Here is a 23039-nt window from a genome sequence, read left to right on the forward strand (position 1 = left end):
ATCTAAAGGACCGAGCCCAACTCCTGAAACACACCCCCACACCATGATCCCCCCTCCACCAAACTTTACACTCGGCACAATGCAGTCAGACAAGTACCGTCTCCTGGCAACCGCCAAACCCAGACTCGTCCATCGGATTTCCAGACGCAGAAGCGTGATTGGTCACTCCAGAGAACACGTCTCCACTGCTCTAGAGTCCAGTGGCGGCGCTTTACACCACTGCATTCCACGCTTTGCATTGCGCTTGGTGATGTAAGGCTTGGATGCAGCTGCTCGGCCATGGAAACCCATTCCATGAAGCTCTCTACGCTGTTCTTGAGCTGATCTGAAGGCCACATGAAGTTTGGAGGTCTGTAGTGATTGACTCTGCAGAAAGTCGGTGACCTCTGTGCACTATGCCCCTCAGCATCCGCTGACCGCTCTGTCATTTTACGTGGCCGACCACTTCGTGGCTGAGTTGCTGTCGTTCCCAATCGCTTCCACTTTGTTATAATCCCACTGACAGTTGACTGTGGAATATTTAGTAGTGAGGAAATTTCACGACTGGACTTGCTGCACAGGTGGCGTCCGATCACGGCATCACGCTGGAATTCACTGAGCTCCTGAGAGCGACCCATTCTTTCACTAATGTCTGTAGAAGCAGTCTGCAGGCCTAGGGGCTCGGCTTTATACACCTGTGGCCATGGAAGAGACTGGAAAACCTGAACTCAGTGATCTGGATGGGGAAGTGAAAACTTTTGGAAATATATATAAATATATATAGCTAGATAGAGAGTTGTGGACACATCTAGCCAATCAGAGCCGAGAGGAGGGCCGCTCTTAGCCAATCGCAGCACGGGGGGGCGTGGTTTACCGTAGTGCAGCGTTCGCTCAGTGTCCCCACGCGCCACATCCGCGCGCAACTGAGCTCGCAGGGACTGAAGAGCAGAAATCTGGGAGAGCAGAGCGATGGGTATGTACCTAGAACCGGGGAACCGGGGAGAAACCGGGGGTACCGGACAGTTCTAAGTGCCAGGCGCCTCTATATGTTTCATTTGCACAGAGCTTTTCTCCCGCGCCTGACCAGCTGGAGCAGGGAGGCGATTAGGGATCAAACTAAAAGGATTGAAGGGGAGAATTTACTCACCCTGAGCTTCTTCAGCCTCCGCAGAGGAGCAACAGCTTCCACCAGCTCCTCCAGTGCGAGGCTGAAGTTCCTGCTCGACAGCCTCTGGTTCGAATTATCCGTTCCACCTTAAATGGTTGAATTGTGCAGCACTTCTGCTGCGCCAGAGTGAAGCTGATGCACCATTTAAGGTGGAACGGGACATTCGACTTTTTTTCTTCTTTCTTCTTTTTCTTCTGGCTTCTTTGCACTTCTAGAACTTCTCTTGTGCATCTGTTAGCACCAGCTTTCTCTGAGATCTCCAAGGCATCATGATCACACAAAGTTCTCCTAACATTGACGTCTGGTTCTACATCAGAGTTCCTCGGTTCTGGTCCTAGAGACTCTCTGCCCTGCATATCTTAATATTTTTATACTCTTAAGCTCAGTATGAGCTGATTAGTTGGATCAGGCTGGTGGAGCAGATAAACACTGGTCTGCACTCTTAAAATGATGGTTCTTCATGGGTTCTTTAGTAAGGACAATGGTTCTATATAGGACCACGAACATTTAAATAACCCATTGCATTATTACACGATTCTTTGCATTGAGAACGCATTCGTCAGATTGATGAATAGTGTCTTTTATGTGGTTCTATGTAGAACCTTTTTGAAAAGGGTTCTTCTGTTCTTACAGGCTTGTCATCAATAATAACAACTATTTTTGTGCTATATAGAACCATATACAGCACATTCTTCATTCTTTGCACGTGTAAAGGGTCCTTGGCATTGTCAAATGGTTCTTCATGTTAACGGAGAGTGTTTTAGATGGTTCTACATAGAACCTTTTTGATAAGTTATTGCTATTGTTACAGGCTTGACATCATAGTAATAGAAGAACCTTTTCGGTGCCATATAGAACCATATACAGCATATTCTTCATTCTTTGCATGATTGAAGGGTTCTTTGCAAAGTTCTGTACATTGTGAGAATGTGCTGTAGATGGTTCTCTTTAGCACCAAAAAGTGTTCTTCTACTGTTACGATGCCAAGCCTGTGATCATGAAGAACACTTTCACAATGTAAAGAACCCTTTAATCATGCAGAGGGTTTTTTTGCGTGTTCATGGTTCTATCTAGAACCATTTTCTTTGCTAAAGAACCCTTGAAGAACCACCTTTTTTAAGTGTGTACGTAAACAACCTTGCTGCCTGCTTATGAAGATGTTGTCCACTATTCACAGTTATCTTCTCAGAGCAGGTAGTGCCCGGCAGTAGGGATTACTCCAGCTTCGGGCCGGAATGATACCTCTTAATTCCCTTGGAAAGTTTTGTGGGAAATGTCCCGGGAACACAGTTAATCAGGCATGTGTGAACTGGGCCATCTGCTTTACAGGCCTGTAGGTCAGGCAGAGGCGCCTTGCCACTGACACTCAGCGCCTCTTAAAGACTTCCAGCAGACGGAGAGGGTTTAGGGGGTTAAGAGGACTTCGGGCCAGATGGGCATCTCTTTCTCTTTCTTTCTTTATCCGCTCCCCACCCCCACTTCTTTTGCTGCCTTTTCCATTCTCCCAGGCTTTCAGTTTTGCTTCCACTCCTGACACCACAGTCAGCCTTAAAGAAGTGGTTGTCAGTATTGCTGGTGGTGCTGATAATGAATAGTAAACACAGCATGCGTAGCATGTGTGTTTAAGCCGTGCCTGTAATCCAGCCTCGGGACAGACCTACAGAGGACTGCGAACATCTTGTTTTCATTTGTCCGCTGAATACTAGCGTTCTCTTGCCTGGTCGGCTTAGCCATCGACCCAAGGGGCTCCGCAGCTGCCTGTGCAGAACCGTGTGTCCTGTTTGGGATGAATTGTGCCCGAATTCACCCAAAGAGATGAACTGACTGGGTGCAAAGTTGCAAAGAACGGAGTAAAGTAATCTCAGGTAGACTGGCTTCTGACACTCTGTTAAGCCATGAAGCACAAGCTATGCGCTTTCAGGAGGTGTTTCTGAGGAAATAAGATGTAAGTTAAGCATAAGCCAGAAGATTGAAGCCCAATCCAATTTCACCCCTCGCCCCTACCACTCAGCCCTAGCCCTCCGTTTCACATCTGGGTGTAGGGCGTCCCGATTCTTGTTGAGATAGAGGGGTGGGGTGAAGTGTTGGGGCTACATGACCCTCCAGACGGAGGTTTTTATCTAAATTAATGTCGTTTCAGTGAATTTTGGTCCTTCAACGAGCACAAAAATCACTAGTAGAGCTGACATCTCAGTAGCTAAATATCCCGTTCCACCTTAAATGGAGCAGCAGTTACATTCTGCTGCTCCATTTAAGGTGGAACTGGAATGTTTGAACGAGAATCTGGAGAATCTCTGACTTCAGCTTCATATCATTGAAGAATTAGGGGGGGTGATAATAAATAACTGCCCCCCTCTTTGAAGGCATATGATCCCTAAATGTAACTAAAGCCCAGCAGTGAGGAGCTGAACTTTCCCCTCCTCTGCTGTCCCTGCAGACGGGCAGGGTCGCCTACAGAGCGGCGCTAGTAGCTGTTAATGAAGTGATGCTCTTTTATTAGAGGGTCTCATTTCAGAGGAAGATCTCAACCACTGCCCTGTAGCTCAGGAACAAGGGGCAGCGCTCCAAAACTGGGGGTAGGGGTAAACATAAGAAATGGGACTGGGCCTAAACCTCACAGGCTCCTGCAGGGCTGCCTTTGTGTGCTTTAATTCAGGCGACTGTGGTGGCTGTTGTGGTGGAGCAGTGAGACGTTTGAGAAAACCAGCTTGTTCCTGGGGGTTGTCTGATTGTTCTGCCTCAGCTTGGAGGATGTTGGTCTACTTCAGTGACTAAGCATTGAGCTTTATGTGAGCGCTGGGCTGCAGCTGAGCGCAAACGTCTACTGTAAAGGCTCTTTTTGCAGCTGTTTGAATGCCTGTGAATGACTAGCTTGTGTATAGATTTTGTCAGGGGAGGGCTATTGTGCAATTTCTGCTAGATTTTTGTGCATTGACAAGGCCAGACAAGCGGGGGGTGGGCTTGGGGTTGTTGTTTGGTGTTTGGTGAACTTTGTTTGAAGGCCTTTTGCTTATCAGAGGGAATTCAGGTTGTGAAATAGTGAGCAGGTTTGTTGTTGAAAAATGCGCTGGAGGCATTCAGTGCGATTCAAGATTAGTTAAACTGGCTTCTGTAATCAAACCGGGCAGCCTGTCATATTGGCACCATCATCAACCTCATGTCCCGGGTTCTGTAGCTGTAAGTGGATTATATGTGATGCCGAGGCCTATTGATCAACGGCTGGCTGGAGTTAAACGTTGAGATCTTATCTTTTCCGTGAAAAGTATGTCTGAATATGCTCTTCTAAGAATGTCGGTCATCTCGTCAGGGTTAGAAGGCCACATCAACATCTGCTCTCTTAAAAACGACGGTTCTTCAGTAAAGAAATGAATGAAGGGTTCTTTGCATGGTGAAAGGGTTCTTCAGATTGATGGAGAATGTTGTAGATGGTTGTATCCAGAGCCCTTTTTTTAAAAGTGATCTATATAGCACCAAAAATGGTTCCACTATTGTTGCAAGCCAGAGAACCCTTTATTGGTACTATATAGAACCCTTTTTGCTGAGAGTGTGTCTATATATATTTTGTTTCTCTTTTGCCCAATAAAAATATTTTATATTTACTTCAGTTGTTCAATATAGTTCTTATGAAAAGTGTATATATATATATATATATATATATATATATATAGAATGTGTGTGTGTGTGTGTGTGTGTGTGTAATTATACTGTACATGGGCTGGGCAACTAAACGATAACGATAATTATTGCGATACAGCTTTCCTCGATATAGCTATAAGAAGTGTTCGACAAATATTCAATACAGAACGTTCTCACATTTCCACGTTCTAGCGACAGCCCTGGTTTTCTACTGCAAGGAAAGTGACACTGCTCTGCTGTCGCCAGGAGAGGGCGCACTTCAGAGTTTCTCGACATGATTAGAGAGGGAGGGGGCCACCAGTAAAAAATGGGTTGACAAATACACTTTCAAAACATATGAAATGTGGAGTTACACATTCCCTGTTTGAGTGGAGCGACTGGCGATCTGTTCTCCTGTGAGCGAGTCTGAGTGACGAGATCAGTGGCATAACTATACGGTCCCTTTCCTAACGTCCTAACCAGATTTAGCAGCGTTAAACCAGTCTGCTCCTCACAGCTACAGCGCTGTTACAGCGCTCCGTCATATTTTAGTATTAGTACATTCACAAACAACAACAGTGAAAGAAAGAAGTGGTTCATGTGAGTTACAGCCCTGATTCAAACGACAGTAAACTGAGGAAGCTGTGAGGCTTTGGAGAGCGGGAGAACGTCCAGGCCAGCTGTTTTTAGCAGCTGGCTAACTTGAAGCAGTGCTCAACGAAACAGTTTAGCACTGTTGTTGGCCACTTGTTTAGCACATATAACTCATCTAGCACTCGTCACTAGACAGATAAAGATAATCTGTTTTCTTTCTTAAATTATGACTAATACGGAAATTGTGTTTGTGATTCTCCAGCTGGTAAAAGCAGCTGTAACTCTACTGTGATAGATACTGAAACTGTCAGTAATCTTAATCATACTATGATATGAATTTTTACCCATACTGCCCACTGCTAATGACTGGGCTTTGAGTGTGAAATCACCGATAGTTTTTCAGTTGGTTTGCCGGTTCCAGTTTCTTGGCAGAGCTCGGAAAGACGAAATATCATGACATCATCTAAATGCCCTGAAGTACTGTGATGTAACTCTATATAAACTGTACAGGTCAGGATGAAGCTCTGAGAAACTCCAGCGGTTCTGTTCCATATTATCTGCACTGCTGTGTTTTTTCCCGTGTTTTGAAGCTGTGGGTCTAAGTATAGTCAGGATGCCTCGAAGGGGTCCTGTGAGTTACTGCTGATGCTGTGTTGTTGTTGTGGAGTGACTCATGAAGAAACTATCCAGTTTCTTTAATCATCGGAGCTCCTGGCTCCACTTACGAGCTCACAATCCAATAAGATCTGTTCTCTGTGCTGAGTTGAAGAGACACAAGCTTGAGTTTTGTCTTTGTTTATAGACTTTCGTGTGTAATGCAGGGTCAGAATCCACATAAACAAGTCTTAGAAATAACTTAAACGAGAATTTGAGATGGTTGAGATGTAAGCAGAGTGGCTCTGAGCGGTTTGGTGTGAAACGCTCTGTTCTAGATAAACTGACCGAGTCAGAACCGTTCACAGTGGTGGTGATAGGAACCAGACGTCCCTCTAAAAGCTCCTCACAGTGGTGGTGATGGGAACCAGACGTCCCTCTAAAAGCTCCTACAGAAAGTTCCTACATGAACTGGTTCTGAATTCACTGCCTGATGACTGAGACGCTGTTTTATGAGAGTTTAGAGAACTTCAACTCCATTCATGGTGGAGGGAGACATGCAGGGCGCTGTGCAGCAAAATAGTCCCCAAAGAAAACTCAGTATTCCAGATTTTCCACTATTTTCCATCATCAACATTCCATATAAGCTCAGAAGACTCGTGTAGGTTCTCTGGTGGTTCTGGATGGTAAATAAAATGTCTCTGTTGTCGTCATGGCGACGCCTGGTTCCCATCACCGCCACTGTAAAGACATCTGAGTGTCTACAATCAATCGCTTTACACTAAACCACTCTGAATGCCTTTCTTTACATCTCAAGCACCAAATTATGAAGATAATAAATAAATATAAAAATAGTTTATCCCCCACTAAACATGCTAAAACTGCAAAAAAAGACGAAAACTTCGGACACCCACACGTCTTGGCTTTCACAACTGAACACAATTTGATGCCAACGTGTGATGATCTAGGCCTGCAGTTAGCACCATGCTAATATGTGAGGCGTAAGCTTCCCGTACTTGTTAGCTACATTAGCCTTGTAGCTTTACCACTAAAACTAAAGAAGACGACTTCAGTCGCCAAAACACGTCTTGGCTGGTTGGCTGCGTTTGGGAGAACCTGTGGGGGTCTTTGGTTAAATTTGATTCACCTTTTTGAGAAGAATCTCAGATGTTTGTTGGCTTTCTGAGGCTTCGCCGGGGTAGAGCCATCTGTGGGCCAGCGAACTTCCCTTTCACTGGAAAATTAAATCAAATGCTGAAAGTTTAGTGTGGTCTTGTGACCGCTGTGCCAGCAGTAATCAAATACAGCAGATTACGGGCTTATCTGTGGACAGCTCTTCTCTGTGTTCTCTTCTTTGGTCCTTATAAGCATTGAAAGTGTTCGGGGAATCTCCCAAAGCCCTTGTGCTGTTCGTGCTAATAACACCACTTTGGCCTGAATTCTCTTTAAAACACAGGCTCGGAAAGTCTTACTCACTGTTGGCTCGGAGAGTCCGGCCAGTCCACGTGCTGCTCTGTTGTTTATGAGTAATAAAAGACTCTGAGTTGGCACGTCGTTTGTTTCGCAGAGCGAGTTTTCGGAGGGGTCTGAGGGACGTATTGAGGGTGCGGCTGTTATGATAAAGCTCAGTTTGCTTATTGTAATGACCCATATGTTATGAGGTAAATCTGACATCAGGCGAGTTACTGTATGAACACAAAGCTGGATGTCAGACATTTAAGTTTGTTTTACAAGAAGCAGCAAGTCAAGTTGTTCAGATGAGTCTCAAATAACAGATGTTAAAGGGTTGGACAGATAAACAACAATAATACAATAAACTGATAAACAACAATAATACAATAAAGTGATTTTAGGCTAATGACACTACACAATAAGGGGATTTTCAACATTATTTTTAAAAGTAAATTCATTTTCAAAAACTAAGTTTATTTCTAAATAGTAAAGTTCTTTTAACAGTACGTTCTTTTAGTGGTCCGTTTATTTCAAAGTAAGCTCATTTAAACACTGAGCTCTTTTTCAGACACTTCATTTTAACAGTGTGTTTTTTGTATCCTCACAGCAGGTTCATCTGAACTGTAGTTCGCAATATCAGTAAGTTTGTGAGTAGTAATTTTAACAGTGAATTCAATTTAATTTTGTTATTTTTCAAGTAACTTTTAATAAATTAATTATATTAATGAGTGAGTTTTACTAGTATGTTTTTCAGCAGTAAGTTATTTTAACAGCAAATTCAATGTAAAAGTAAGTTCATTGAAACAGTACGCTCTTTTTAATCGCAGTGTTTTTTAAGATTCATTTTTAAGTAGTAATTTTAGCCATACACTCATTTTAACTTCATTTTAAGTTCTTTTTCAAGTTAGTTTTAACATTTAAATGGATTTTTTCAATTAGTCCATTTTAATGGTAAGTTTTTTTTTGTGGTAAGTTATTTTTGTAGCCAAGTCATGTTAGCAGAAAGTTTGTTTTAATAGCAGTTTCAAATTTAGAAGCTTGTTTTATAAGCAAATTCAGCTTGGCAGAAAGTTTTCAACTGTAAGTCCTTTTTTAAACATCAAGTTTTTTTAGAGCTGTTATTTGGAGTCCAAATTTACTATTTATTTTACTCCAAATAAAGGTTTGCTTTGCCAGATGGAGACAAAAGCCTAAGCTTTCCACTGTTTTATCAATTTTATTAAATGCAGAGATTAAATTCCTGCAGTTAATTGGCGTAGTGCCCCCTGAGCTTTAAATGGAGAACAGTCAGGTCAGAGGGTCTCATGTTTTCTTTTCCACTTTTGCATCCGACTCCAAAACGTGTGACTACAGATACACAAAGCCGTAGGCTGCCATCTAACTGGGCAGGAACACAGGGGCATTGTGGGAGAGGTGTCATGACCAGGGAGAGTGATACCATCTCAGGAATAACAGACAACAAGTCAAGCTGTTGTTCAGTTACACTGTTATTCTCTAATAGCAGGTATATGTTAAAAACGAACCAATAAACGGAAATCGGGCTAATTACTGTAAACAAGTGGATTCAACATTTTACCAATGAGTTCACTTTAACAGCAAGTCAGTAAATTCATCTGAACAGTAAGTTCATTTTAGCTGGAAGTCAATTATAACAGTGAGTTCATTTTAACAGTGAAATCATTTTAGCAGGAAATTCATTTAAGCTGGAAGTTGATTATATAACGATAAGTTAATTTTTACAGGAAATACATTTAACAAGTTCAATTTTACAAGCAGTGCATTTTAATAGTAAGTTTATTTCTACAGTACGTTTATTTTAACAGTCAGTTCATTTTTACAGTACGTTTATTTTAACAGTTTATTTTTACAATAAGTTCATTTTAACAGTAAGTTCATTTTTACAAGAAATACATTTTATTAGTAAGTTTATTTCTACAGTACGTTTATTTTAACAGTCAGTTCATTTTTACAGTAAGTTTAACAGTCAGTTCATTTTTACATTAAGTTTATTTTAACAGTTTATTTTTACAATAAGTTCATTTTTACAAGAAATACATTTTATTAGTAAGTTTATTTCTACAGTACGTTTATTTTAACAGTCAGTTCATTTTTACAGTAAGTTTATTTTAACAGTTTATTTTTACAATAAGTTCATTTTAACAGTAAGTTCATTTTTACAAGAAATACATTTTATTAGTAAGTTTATTTCTACAGTACGTTTATTTTAACAGTCAGTTCATTTTTACAGGAAATACATTTTAACAGTAAATCCAATACAAGAATGAACAAGAAGTTAATTTGATCAGAAAGTTCCTTTTAAAAGCAGGTTTTTTTAAATGGTAAGTTTATTTTAAGAGGAAATTATATTGAGCAGTAAATTCATTTTGATAGAAAATGTATTTTAGTGTTAAGCTCGTGTTCCTCTGCCCCTCTGTTGCTTGTGGCCTTGTGCAAAGTGTATATATTAGTGTTAGATCTACACTGTATTCTTCTCCTTTAGCGGCGATATCAGCATTAGTACCTCTGTATCAAAACATGCAGCAAATGAAAAGCCTCCGATAAAATATTCATTAGTTAAACCAACCGCAGTTGGGGTGAAAATAGTTTTAATATCATCAGGGTCCAATCCTGAATTATCCATCCATCCATCCATCCACCCATTTTCTAAGCCGCTTCTCCGTCAGGGTCACGGGGGGGAAGCTGGAGCCTATCCCAGCAGTCTTCGGGCGGAAGGCAGGATACACCCTGGACAGGTCGCCAGTCCATCGCAGGGCAGACAGACAGACACAGACAGTCACTCACACCTAGGGGCAATTTAGCATGTCGATTTGGCCTGACTGCATGTCTTTGGACTGTGGGAGGAAACCGGAGAACCCGGAGGAAACCCACGCAGACACGGGGAGAACATGCAAACTCCACACAGAGAGGACCCCGGTCGCCCGGCCGGGGAATCGAACCCAGGCCCTCCTCGCTGTGAGGCGACAGCGCTACCCACCACACCACTGTGCCGCCCTGTATAACTGTATTTATATATAAAGTTCAATATTTAATACAATTACTTCCTGCCTAAGCCTTTACCAACAATCCAATTGGCTATTTTTATCGATGGGTGGGACTTTTCCTGTGAAGGGATGACATGTTGAATGTTATGAGTATATTGAGCTTTATTATACTGCAGGCTTCTATATCAATAGTGTAGTATCTCCAATGTGGTGTGTCAGCATCTCCAGACGGGTAAATTAATGCAACGTTTTATGTGATAAAAAGAAGCATCTGTTACCCAAAAACTGCAGGATGCGCTGTGTTTTTTGTTATCAAAGCCAGAGCCACCTAAAGCTCATAACTGGCTGCTCTCTGGGCCGCCATCCATCTGGAGTGAAGACCAGATTCAAACATTTACGGCTTGGCAAGACGCTCTTGGAAATGTAAAGGCTGCAGTGGTTACCACCACTAATGATAGATGAATCTTATATTACTCATTTTTTTACTTTTAAAGGCCTCGTTTTACTCCTTTGCATCTCTAGCTCTTCTCTTTTCTTCCTCCCCGCTTCAGCTGTTTGGTGTAGATCGGTTCAGTTTGGATTTGAGACATTCAGGACCAACAAAGGGAGTCACTGTTAATTGTGAGATGAAATGATAGAGAAAAACAGCCCCCCACTCCCAGACTAAAGGCCTATTCATAGGGCCTGGGTTGGGGGCTAAATGTGTGGTTGGCCCCCGGAGGTCACCCACGGTTACAGAGCTGTCCACTGTCACATGGCTGAAGTTCAAAGCAATAGTTCAGTCAACAGTTAGTGGCTAAAAAATATTGCCCCACCACTTGTCATGGTGCTAACTTTACATGGGAATTTTTTGAAAGTGTTTCTACATCATTCAGTGGCTGAGATGTAAACAGAGTCACTCAGGGTGGTTTAATCTGAAATGCTCTGTTCTACAGAAACATACAGGCTCAGGTTTCAGATGTGGAGCTGTTAATGGACTCGCTTATGTGCTTAGAACATTGCCTGACACAGTGTCTGTGTTTACATGCAAAGATTTTCTCCAATCTGATTGAAAACATTCCAATTACAGATTAAGACTGAGGTGTTTATTTTCACTCAACAGTCTGATGAAAATCTACAAGGAATCAGATCCAAAATGATGCGCATGCATGGAGAACCACTTAGTGTAGACGTTACCATGACAACAGCATCACGTGAGTCCAGTCAGAGTGAGATGAGCAGCAGTGAGCAGTGATTGTGTTTTTAACTGCTTTAAAATGACGTCAGACTCAGGAAAACGTCCTTCACACGTCCTTATTAAAGAAGGCCGAGAGGAAGACGTCGTGCTCTGAGACGCATAAGCTGGACGTCCGTCCCACCGCCGTCTTTTAAAGATCAGAGCATGAACTTCGTCTCCTCTGCAGACCAGTTTCTGCTCCGCCGTGTTGAACGGTATAAACTCTCACTGTGACGCGACGCTCATGCAGAACGGACTGAAACTTTCCGATAGGGAATGTAATCGGATTCAGGCGTTTACACGGATATTATTCTTCTATTTAACAGATTATTTACAGGATTACCCACCTCGTTCAGTCAGATAGAAACTGTATTCTGAATGGACTCAATCAGACAAGACTATTCCAACTGAGGTGTACACATGGAAGTAATCTATTCTGGTTGAGCTATTAGTCGGATTATTAACAAATTATCGGGCTGCTTGTAAACGTTGCTACTGTTATCAATAAACATGAACTAAAATACATACAGTGCACTGTGGCTGAGCTTCAGGTTGCAACTACAGATAGATTTGAGAGTCAAACTAGGAAACTGCAAAAAAGTGGTATTAATAATTAGACGCCACTACAAAATATGTATAAAAATATGTAGATAGGAATCTAACTACCATCAATAAAAGCACCGAACGCTGTCCTCTCCACCAGCGCTCCCTCTTTACTCTTGGCTATAGAGCTGTTTCACTATTGAAATGAAAGACCACAAAACAAAACTTGTCACCTTTAAGACCACAAGTGTCATGAAATATGGAGCCGGTTTCCTCCCTTTCAATGCCATGAAATAGACAACAGCGTAGCATCAAACTTCTGTGATGCCTGGCATCATCTCTTTCTTCCATATTCCACAAAAAGAGTCTAAAGCTGTCTAATCAAGACGTGTTTATGTGGCTGAATGTAAGTGGTATGTGGATAAATTTTATTTGGATGTTATCCGAATACAAACCTGAACACAGAAGGTAAACAGACTGTAATTTTATGCCTGATTAACACTTTAACCAGTCGCTGTTTGTCCTGTGAAACTTGAAGGCCTGAAAATAACATCTCTGCATAAATTAATAGTTGAGATATAAACAGACTGGGTTTGGTGAGAAATCTCTTTACAGTGGTGGTGATGGGAACCAGGTGTCGCCATGACTACAACACAAATATAGACGTTTAATTTACCATCCAGAACCACCAGAGAACCTACACGAGTTTATATGGAATGTTGATGATGGAACGTAGTGGAAAATCTGAAATAATACGTTTTCTTTGGGGACTATTTTTTCTCACAGCTCCCTGCATATTGTGTATCCCTCCACCATGAATGGATTTTAAGGCCAAAATCTTCTCAAAACCATCGTAAAACTACGTCTCAGACATCAGGCAGTGAACTCATTACCATTAAATGTGAAAACTTTGTTATGCAGCTCATGGAGGCATCAAACCTGTCAACAGATTCCCGTTTGCAGACAAAACTACAGAGCTAAGAGCAACTTTAGTTTACGAAAGAGAGAATGTGGCCCGTTAATATCAGTATTTTTGTGCGTTATTTACTGAAGGGAGGGTTTGACATCAGTTTGTGATGGTGCTGTGGGGGCGCGAGGCTGAGCGTCTGAGCTGGAGAGCTGTTTTATGTCACTCTGAAAAAAAGCAGTGAGCGTCAGATGTTTTGTTTTTGTTCCACTCACACATTTCCAGAACGTCCTGGTGAAATGACGCTCCGCACACACTGGTGGAGGCACGCTTCGCTGCAGATTAAAACACGTAAATCAGACACGCACATTCCCATCAGCGCACACACACAGGCTGAAACACCCCCCAGTGTCTGTGTGGACAGTATTGATGAGGCAGTGAGGGACACAAAATCAATTCTTTTTTCCGAATTGTCCTACTTTGCGTCTGCCAGCTGGTAAAAAGGTCATAAATGCAGCACACGGCCGTAACAGCAGTATTATCTATTAGAGAGGGAATTCATTCAAAACCTCGTGTATAAATATTAAAATATTATTATAGAAATATTAAGGCCCAATCCCATTTCACCCCATTTCAATCCCATTAATGGTAGGGCGTCCGATTCCTGTTGAGATAGAGGGCTGGGGTGAAGTGTTGGGGCTACATGACCCTCTGAGGTTTTTCAGAGACTCCAAACAGAGAGATACGAGAAAAACAGAGAAACCGGCGAGACGGAGAACAAGAGACCAGAGAAACCCACAGATGTGGGAATTTTCTCTGTTAATAAATCACAATAACCATCATATGATCTTAGTTTAATGTCGTTTCAGTGGATTTTGGTTGTTTTTCTTCATAACAAGGATAAAAATCACTAATACTGTGCTAACGTCTCGGTAGCTATCTAGCTAACTTTCCCGTTCCACCTTAAATAGTCCAGCAGTTCTGACGCCTGAAGTGCCAGAATGTAGCTGCTGCTCCATTTAAGGTGGAACGGGAAAATTCTCAAGAATCTGGAGAATCTCTGACTTCAGCTTCATATCACTGAAGAATTAGGGGGGGTGATAATAAATAACTGCCCCCCTCTTTGAAGGCGTATGACCCCTAAATGTAACTAAAGCCCAGCAGTGAGGAGCTGAACTTTCCCCTCCTCTGCTGTCACACAGGTGTTGATAGGCTCTTGCTATTGCATCACATGTGGTTGCTAAGGTGTTACTAGGCCATTGCCATGGTATGCTAAAATGTTGCTAGGGTGTCCCAGTTGGTTGCTAAGGTGTTACTATGCCATTGCTGTGGTATCGCAGGCAGTTGCTGAGGTGTTGATAGGCTTTTGCTTAAACATTGCTAGGGTGTTCTATTTGGTTGTTAAGGTGTTCCTTGGCTATTGCCATGGTATCTCAGGTGGTAGCTAAAATGTTGCTACAGTGTACTATTTGGTTGCTAAGGTGTTACTAGGTTATTGCCATGGTATCTCAGGTGGTTGCTAAGGTGTTACTAGGCTATTGCCATGGTATCTCAGGTGGTTGTTAAAATGCTGCTAGGGTGCACCAGGTTGTTATTAAGGTGTTACTAGGCCATAGCTGTGGTATCCCAGGTGGTTGCTAAACATACATATAAATATATATGTTTATACTAAACACCTTAAAATCCCAGGCTTATAGAACAACATTGGCCGTTTTGAGCGGAAATGAAATAAATGAAGGCTGGTCTCTGACTTGTACACATGAACTGAAGTCTGTGAGGAGCTCCTTGCCCAGAGAACAGTGTTGGCCTGTGGAGCCCTCATTCTCTGACCTCTTAGCTTGTCTTAGCCTCAAGCTCAGTTTGCTTTGATGCTAAATTATTGAGTTTATTATACTGTACATTTCCCACCAAGAGACTGGTAGAGCATTTGAATGGAACAGAAAAGAGCCTCACACATTCACAAGGCCTTCAGGTTCAGCATCTGCTTGAGAATCAAGAGAAAGCCTTTACCCAGTGTGCATCGCGGTTGTTTTGAATCGTATGGGTGAAAGTGTTCGTTAAAGTGGCTTGAAAGCGAGTTTGAAGGCTTGGCACCGCACCCATGGAGTACATTCAGTCCCCACAGACGGCTCTTTGTGCCGGATTCATTCACGCTCCTACTGAACTAAGACAAAAGCCCCTGACGGGAGCCTTCACCACGCTAATCACCTCCCAGACTTCATTTGCATCTCCAATGGGGGGAAAACTCAAACTTGTGTGGAGTTTTAAACTTTAAATACCAGCCGAACTTTGCGGACTGAATCCCAAACAGCCTTAAGTCTAACGAAGCCTTTCAGCTGGGCGTTCTTGACCTTTAGATAGCTGGAATTAGCATGATTAGAAACATATGACCATTTTGTGGGGGGACGCTTAAGTGTGCTTTAAATCTTGTCAGCTCATAAGATAAAGGTAGTTCTGTGCTTTGAAAGCCTTGGTTCCTTGTCTGTACTTTCCGTGAGAAGTTCCTCGGCCTGCTTTACAAGAAGGCCGTGCTGTCCTCATCTCAGTTTTCCCTGGATTCCTGAACAACCGGAGCTGTACGTTGTTGAAATCCCAGGAGCGGGCCTGAAGGACGTTACGTAAGGCATCTGTGATTCACCCTCATCTGGCTCTCCTGTGATTCGGACAGCATGTGATGCAGAAGGATTGGTTTCAGCTCGTGTTTGATGCTAATTCCCCAGCTGAAGGCTCCGCCGCTTCGCCTGTCCGGCAGTAAATTAGGTTGTGCTGTGTGTGGAGGGCACGCTGAACCGGCAGATGGGAGTTTCTCAAATAGTTGGAGTTTCGCTCCGGATGGATCGACAGCTGCGTGAAACTCAATAGCGCAGTCCAGGGAGAGCAGCGGCTTCATCGACTGGCCGCTTGGGGTTTGAGAAAGTCAGTTAAAGCTGAAATGCTAGTTTGGGACACATGTTGACGATCCTTTATATCTTGTTAATTGCTGAGAAAAACTGCTGGGTTCTAATTAAATATTTCTGGGAATTCTGATTAGTCATCAAGTCAAGTCAAAGGTTATTTATATAGCAGTTTTTACAACAGGTGGCACCAAAATGCAGCTTCACAGAAGAATCCGGGTCCGAGCCCCCATGAGCGTCGCCAAGCAAGGAAAAACTCCCTAAGAGCAGGAGGAAGAAACACTGAGAAGAACCAAGACCCAAAAGGGGAACCCATCCTCCTCTGGTCGACACCGGATAGCAAACATGTCTCCAGTGATCCCAACATGTGGCTAAGTGGACACTTATTTACACAGTGCTCTGTTTTACGCTCTTAAAGATGGTTCCTCAAGGGTTCTTCATTAAAGAAAATGGTCCTATGTAGAACCATGAGCATTTAAAGAACCCTTTTCATGGGTTCTTTGCATCATGAAAGGGTGCTTCAGACTGATGGAGAACGTTCTGTATACGTATATTCTATATAGAACCTTTTTGGGTTCTGATATTATTACGTTGTCAAGCTTGTCACAGTAGGGTGCTATATAACCCTTTTCAATAATATTCTATATAGAATCAACTACAGCACAATCTGAAGAACCCTTTCACCGTGCAAAGGGTTCTTTGAGTCTTCGTGGTTCTATAAAGAGTCTGTAAGTTTTGAATACTGGGAGAGCGCCCCCTGCTGTTTCTCAGAGCACCCCCTCTGGTTTATCAGAGCGCCCCCTGCTGTTTATCAGAGCATCGCCGCTCCCCAGTTTCAGTCTCCATTTCCCAAACGCACTAACATTACTCCTCCTAATAAACAGCCACCCGTTCAGCTCCGCCTCCTCATTATTCACCACCATCACTGTAATACTCCATCATCTACATTAACACAGGAAGGTGGTCAGAGAGGCGGTGGAGTTCGAGTTGGCAGCGTCTGAGATGTTTAAACGCAGAGTTAGAAGAGAAAAACATCTCCCAGTGAAAGCCGCGTTTTACAGTAGGAATAAATGGAGCTCATTATGCTGGTAGTGAACTACGCTGCCTGACTCAGCCGCCTCAGAACCAGAGAAACGGACCTTAAACAGGAGTCAGGACCCTGCTGGGGTTCATCCTGAAGTTAGGACAGGATTTAGGAGGTTTAGTCCAGTTAGGATGTTTGTGTGACGCTGCTAATCTGGAGTTAATGATGAGATGATGGAGGAGCTGATATTCTGGAATAGATACTGAACTAAACTCAGTACTGAAGTCGTCATGGAGACCAAACAGATCTAGTTAAGAGGGCTTTCTAATTTTTTTTAAATATCTACAACAAGTAATGTAAAAGTTTAGAATTATTCTCAAACGAATGTCTGGCTTTAGCTGCCATGGCTGTGTAAAATGGATTAATATATAGATTATAGTGTGAACATGTTTTATAAAAGGTAGGATTATGAGTTGTTATCAGCATCAGCCACAATCAGGTTCCATATCGCTGCATCCCGAAGTTCCACGTGAGTCAGCTGGTAACTGCTGAAATGGGATAGTGACCGTGTTATTAGTGTGAATGTAAAGGCACTCGGTGAGAATAAAGGGCCTGAGCTAATGCCACCCTGCAGCTCAGAGAGGGACGAGGTTCTGCTTGGAGCCCAATTAGAGGCGCTTGGTTGAAAAGCTCCAGTATGATTCATGCGCTCTGTTGGCTGGAGCTGCCAAAACGAGTGATTCACAGTTTCCCTCTCAGAGTTTGGAGCTGGAGCTCTTCATGCCCCACAGATTCATGCTGATCATCATTTCTGACTCTCTCTGTTTTCCTGGACTTGTGGGCACTTTCATAGGTCTGGATCGTCATGTTTTTCCTTGAGGTTATTAAATGATGAACTGGGCTCAGAGGTGTTTCAGGCGTCTGTGTCAGACCTTGAAGGCACATTTTCCAGTTGGTATTCCACATCATTGCTAGGTGGTTGCCATGGCGTTCCATTTTGTTGCTGGGGTGTTGCTAGGTGGTTGCTATGGTATTCCTTTTGGTTGCAGGGGTGTTGCGCGGTGGTTGCTATGGTGTTCCCTTTGGTTGTTGGGGTGTTGCTAGGTAATTGCTGTGGAGTTCCATTTGGTTGCTAGGCTGTTGCTAGAGAAGCATAAGAGGGATGTACAGACTTTCGGCAACAAAGTTACTCCATTAAAAAATGAGTCTTTAAACAGATGCTAAGTGGAGAACCGTATATGCAGTTAATGAGTTGTGTATTGAAAACAACGATGAGTTAGCAAACAAAAATCCAGCAGACGAAATAGAAAATAAATGGGAAAACAATAACATTGCACTTTTCACAATCACTGGCAATTCAGTACTGAGTAACGTCTTTTTTATTTCTCCTTTATGGCAGAGTTGTTCTCGTGGCCTGTGGAGACCATGAACTAATATATTTTCATAATTTTGAATGCTGAAGATGCTGATGTTGCACTCTGGAAAACTCCAGTGGAGACAATGGGGAATTTCCTCTGTAGCCTAACGGCTTATTAATGCTGTGATAAGCTCTTGTTTTGATAGTAAAGGGGAATAAACCATTACATGTACATATTAAGGAATAAAGCATTAGCAGACTGAACGAGTGCTCTGTAGTTCTCTATCGGTTCTCTTTTCCAGATTACTGTCTTTGACACTTCGTCATCGACTTACGTCACCAATATCCGGGTTCTCTCTGGCTGAGCGTAAGCATTTTTGCTCGGGGGGTCTGGAGTCGGGGTGAGGAGTTTGAGGGCGAGGGGTTTGGGGAACGTTCAAGCGTGTGAGCCAATGGATTATTCCATTCAGCTCGGGATGCTGTAGCAGCTTCTTCTTCAGGAATCTCAGAAATTTTTCCTTCAGCAGTGACGCTCCTCCTGGCTCGCAGGGCCCATGTCCACAGTGTGGAAGTCATTATGTCGAGGCGTCCAGCCCAGAATGAGCAGGGAATAAGGTGGTTGCCATGGCACCGGTGGTGAATAGTCCCACCCGGTTGGATGTCCAGCCTGTGGAGCGTTTGGAGCTCACCTACAGTCTGTGGTATTGTTACTGGTTCACACACTTCAGCTCTGTGGTATTGTTACAGATTATGGCTTGGAGAGAGCAAAGAAGGACTGGGATCAAAGATCAGGCCTGGGCTGAAAGGTGCAGCTGATGTGGGTGTTTGACCTCCTGAAGAGTGGTCAGCTGGTGGCTTTAGTCTGGGACCTGCTGCCAGAGCAGGCTACTGGACCAAACGGGGCTATTGATACTACTTTCCCAGCTTTTGGTAGAAGAGAACAGCTTATGATGGGCACAAGTTGAGGGTGTTTTGTCCTTAAAGTGAGCTTGCAGTCAGTTACAGCTATAGCTATACACACTTTCATTCATTTTGAGAGAGATAATTAATCATTTAATAATTATTTCATTATTAATTAGAGAAAACTAACTACTGTCACATTAGCAAGATATTCAAATCTGATGTTCGTTTACTCTCAGCGAAGTTGAAAACTAGCTAGACATTCGCAAAATTTATATCTAGCTATTCAGATTTTCATTCATTTTTCACAAACTAACTTGTGAAATTTTAGTGCAAGTAAAAACTAAGCATGATTTTAGTGAAATGGAAACTTAGCTAGTGACAGTTAAAGATTATAGCCATACCATTGACCATTATAACCATACCACTGACCATTATAACCATACCACTGACCATTATAACCATACCACTGACCAGTCCATTAATTTTTTTTAGTGAAATCTGGCTAGTGAAATTTTAGTGCAATTTTAAAAATAGCTATTGAGATGTAAGCAAAATTGATAACTAGCTGTATTGATTTTCACTAGCTACTGTCACAGTAGCAGATTTATTAACTAGCTGTTTTGGTTTTCATTCATTTTTAGTGCAAATGAAAACTAACTTGTGAAATTTTAGTGTGATTAAAAACTAAGCATGATTTTAGTGAAGTGGAAATGTAGCTAGTGACACTTGAAGTTTATAAACATACATTTTCATTGATTTTTATAATATAATTATAAATTATATATATATATAATATTAATAAATATATTAATGAAATTGATACTATATATTCAGATTTATGTTCATTTTTAGTGGAACTGAAAACTAGTGAGTGAAATTTTAGCGCAATTTAAAAAAATATATCTAGTAAGATATTAGCGAAATTGATAACTATCAGGACTGATTTTAATAGATTTTAGGTGAAATTGAAAACTATAGCTAGTGTCACGTCAGACTAGCTGCTCCGATTCTCATTTCTTTTTAGTGCAGTCAGTTGAAACCTGGCTAGTGACAGTATAAACGCAGAGTTACTGGTTTAAATCGATTGGAGTTTCTCTTTAATCAGTTTTAACAGTTAAAGGTTCGCTGATGATTTGGAGGGATTCAGTCACGGCCTCAGCTGCTGCGACTCGACTCAGAATAAAACATTAATATCAGCCTCGACGCGTCGCGAGAAGTCGGCAGGCGTTTGTGTAGGAAAGCGTGAATCTGGCCTGGTTCTGTTCACACGTTCAGAGGATAAAGACTCTGTCCTTTCTCAGTTCGCTCTTGTTCTGTTCAGTTTTGTTCTGAATGGGCTCAATAGGGCAGCTGTTTGCCCTCATGAATATTCAGCAGGCTGTGACACAGGCGTCCTCTCAGGTTCAATGCTACTGCCAGAGGAGGACAAATCACAGACAGGCCTGGACGTCTATGGAGAAAGAAACCGCCTCAATACTGCCTTAACACTCACAGACAGACTCACTCACACTGTATAGTGAATACATTTTCACACTAAACAGTTTGTGTCATGATATTTGAGGTGTTAAAACAGTAGCGCTGTGGTTAAACGCGCTGTAACAGTGAGCTCTTACATCGAGCTTTTCATCTTGAGCGATATTAGCTCAATGCCATACTTTTATCATCTGTATCTGAATAATAAAGAAAAGCCATCGCCTTAACAAACAGACTACCTCATTACCATAAACAGAAGTAATGATACTTGGCAACCAACCTCTGTGTTGATGGGTGGCAGCGAATTTCATCAAAATTCAGCAAAATGGTTAAGCATTCAGAGCCGCTCACAGTGGTGGTGATGGGAACCAGACGTCCCCCTAAAAGCTCCTACAGAAAGTTCCTACATGAGCTGGTTCTGAATTCACTGCCTGATGACTGAGACGCTGTTTTATGAGAGTTTAGAGAACTTCAACTCCATTCATGGTGGAGGGAGACATGCAGGGCGCTGTGCGGCAAAATAGTCCCCAAAGAAAACTCATTATTCCAGATTTTCCACTGTTTTCCATCATCAGCATTCCATATAAGCTCAGAAGACACGTGTGGGTTCTCTGGTGGTTCTGGATGGTAAATAAAGTGTCTATATCTGTGTTGTAGTCATGGCGACGCCTGGTTCCCATCACCACCACTGTAAAGAGATCTGAGTCTGTAAGTGAACCATTTCAGATCAAGCCACTCTGAAATGTAGAGAAATTGGTGGGTTTCCCGTTTCCAACAAACCTCGGTCGCCACATGAAGTATGTGAGCTGTGCTGCCCACCGTTTATCACACCATCGGTCACTGTTATTACATGGCTGATATGATTTGAAGACCCTTTTGGCAGATCTTCTCCAGGGAGAATATTTTCCACATGAGGAGAAGCTGATCGTAGTGTTGCTGAAAAACAGGGGAACACAGAGTGGAAAACTTTCTCCAAGCGTACTTCCTGAGAGATTGTTGTGTTTGAAAACGTCTACGCGGCGTTCGGAGAAAGCGGGGACAGTCTCTGAGTTCGGAGCTGTTAGCAGTCTAGAAAAATGCCAAGAATGCTGAGCGGATTTGGAGATAATGGATCTGCTCAGCTTGGAGAGCAGCTGTTAGCTTCTGGATCAGGATGTGAACTGAACTGCCAGCTTTGCGCTTTGACCTCAGAATTGAGATGCATAATTACCCATTTGTTTCCAGTTAGTGTGGATCTCTGTTGGAGCTTCTTGCAGATTTCGGGAGATGTGAGATCTCAGTGTTAGAATACTCATATGCTGAATCGCAGAAGGCTGCAACATGCAAATGAGCCCTGGAACCAGACACGGTCTGTGTTTACATACAAAGATTTTCTCCAATCCGATTTAATACATTTAGACGACAGATGAAGACTGAGGTGTTTGTATCTCACTCTACTCAACAATCTGATGGAAAATCTCCGTATTCCGATCCAAAACAACAGACTTGTGTTACCATGACAACCAGCATCACGTGAGTCCCGTCAGAGTGAGATGAGCAGCAGTGAGCAGTGCTTGTGTTTTTAATGCCTTTAAAATGTCACACTCCAGCAGCACTGCTGTGTCTGATCCACTCGGACCAGCACAACAATAACACTGACCAGCGGCATGTTTCATTAAAGAGAGCATCATAAGTCCTGTTTGATCAGAGTTAGTGCAGTGCAGTGGGTGGAGAGTCGAATAAACATCATTATAATCAACATAATCATAGTTTTTGATGATATTTTCTGAATGTGGTGCTTTAAACTTTATTCTTTTGCACTGCGGCCCATAAGATCCTGGTTACACCACTAATGCAGCCCTCAGGTCTTTACATTGTGTGCAGCTGCATAGTAAAACTTCATGAATACTTTTTATGGTCACTGGCAGTGAGACCACTGGCACGTCTTCCCATCCGTCAGACTGCAAATGAGCATCCCGCAGCAGATCTGGATGCTTCTTTGGATTTTGGCTGAGAATTCCGGTCCTCTGCCTGGAACATTTGGCCTTGGGTTACCATCAGCTCAGTTTCTTCTCGCCACAGACCGTCCCAGGGTGCCAGCCAAAGGGGGGCGTGGAGTTACATGCGAGGGCAACCAGTGGTCGCCAGGAACCTCAAAGACCAGAGTTTCTTCCAAACCTGAAAAACCCAGCAGCACAAACATGCAATTACAGACGTGCTGATTCAGGGCTCCTCGTTGGCGTTTATGTAGGGGGGGAATTCCATGCCAACGAGCAAAATCGGAGCAGGATGTGTAAAAATGGGCCAACGTGTGGACCACACCGGAACCGTAAGACCAC

The 23039-nt window shown here is 42.7% G+C and overlaps 1 protein-coding gene across 1 annotated transcript in view; it reads left to right on the forward strand.

Moving 5' to 3' along the window:
• Positions 1-872: 872 nt before the first annotated feature.
• The window catches only part of gpm6bb (glycoprotein M6Bb), a 52207-nt gene continuing 30040 nt past the window's right edge, over positions 873-23039 (forward strand). The window contains exon 1 of the mRNA XM_037539012.1: positions 873-952. Coding sequence (XP_037394909.1) covers positions 949-952 — 4 coding nt within the window. The 5' untranslated portion in view covers positions 873-948. The remainder of the gene's footprint in view (positions 953-23039) is intronic.

This window comes from Pygocentrus nattereri, chromosome 6 (genome assembly GCF_015220715.1).
Source record: "Pygocentrus nattereri isolate fPygNat1 chromosome 6, fPygNat1.pri, whole genome shotgun sequence".
In the NCBI taxonomy this organism is placed as follows: domain Eukaryota; kingdom Metazoa; phylum Chordata; class Actinopteri; order Characiformes; family Serrasalmidae; genus Pygocentrus; species Pygocentrus nattereri.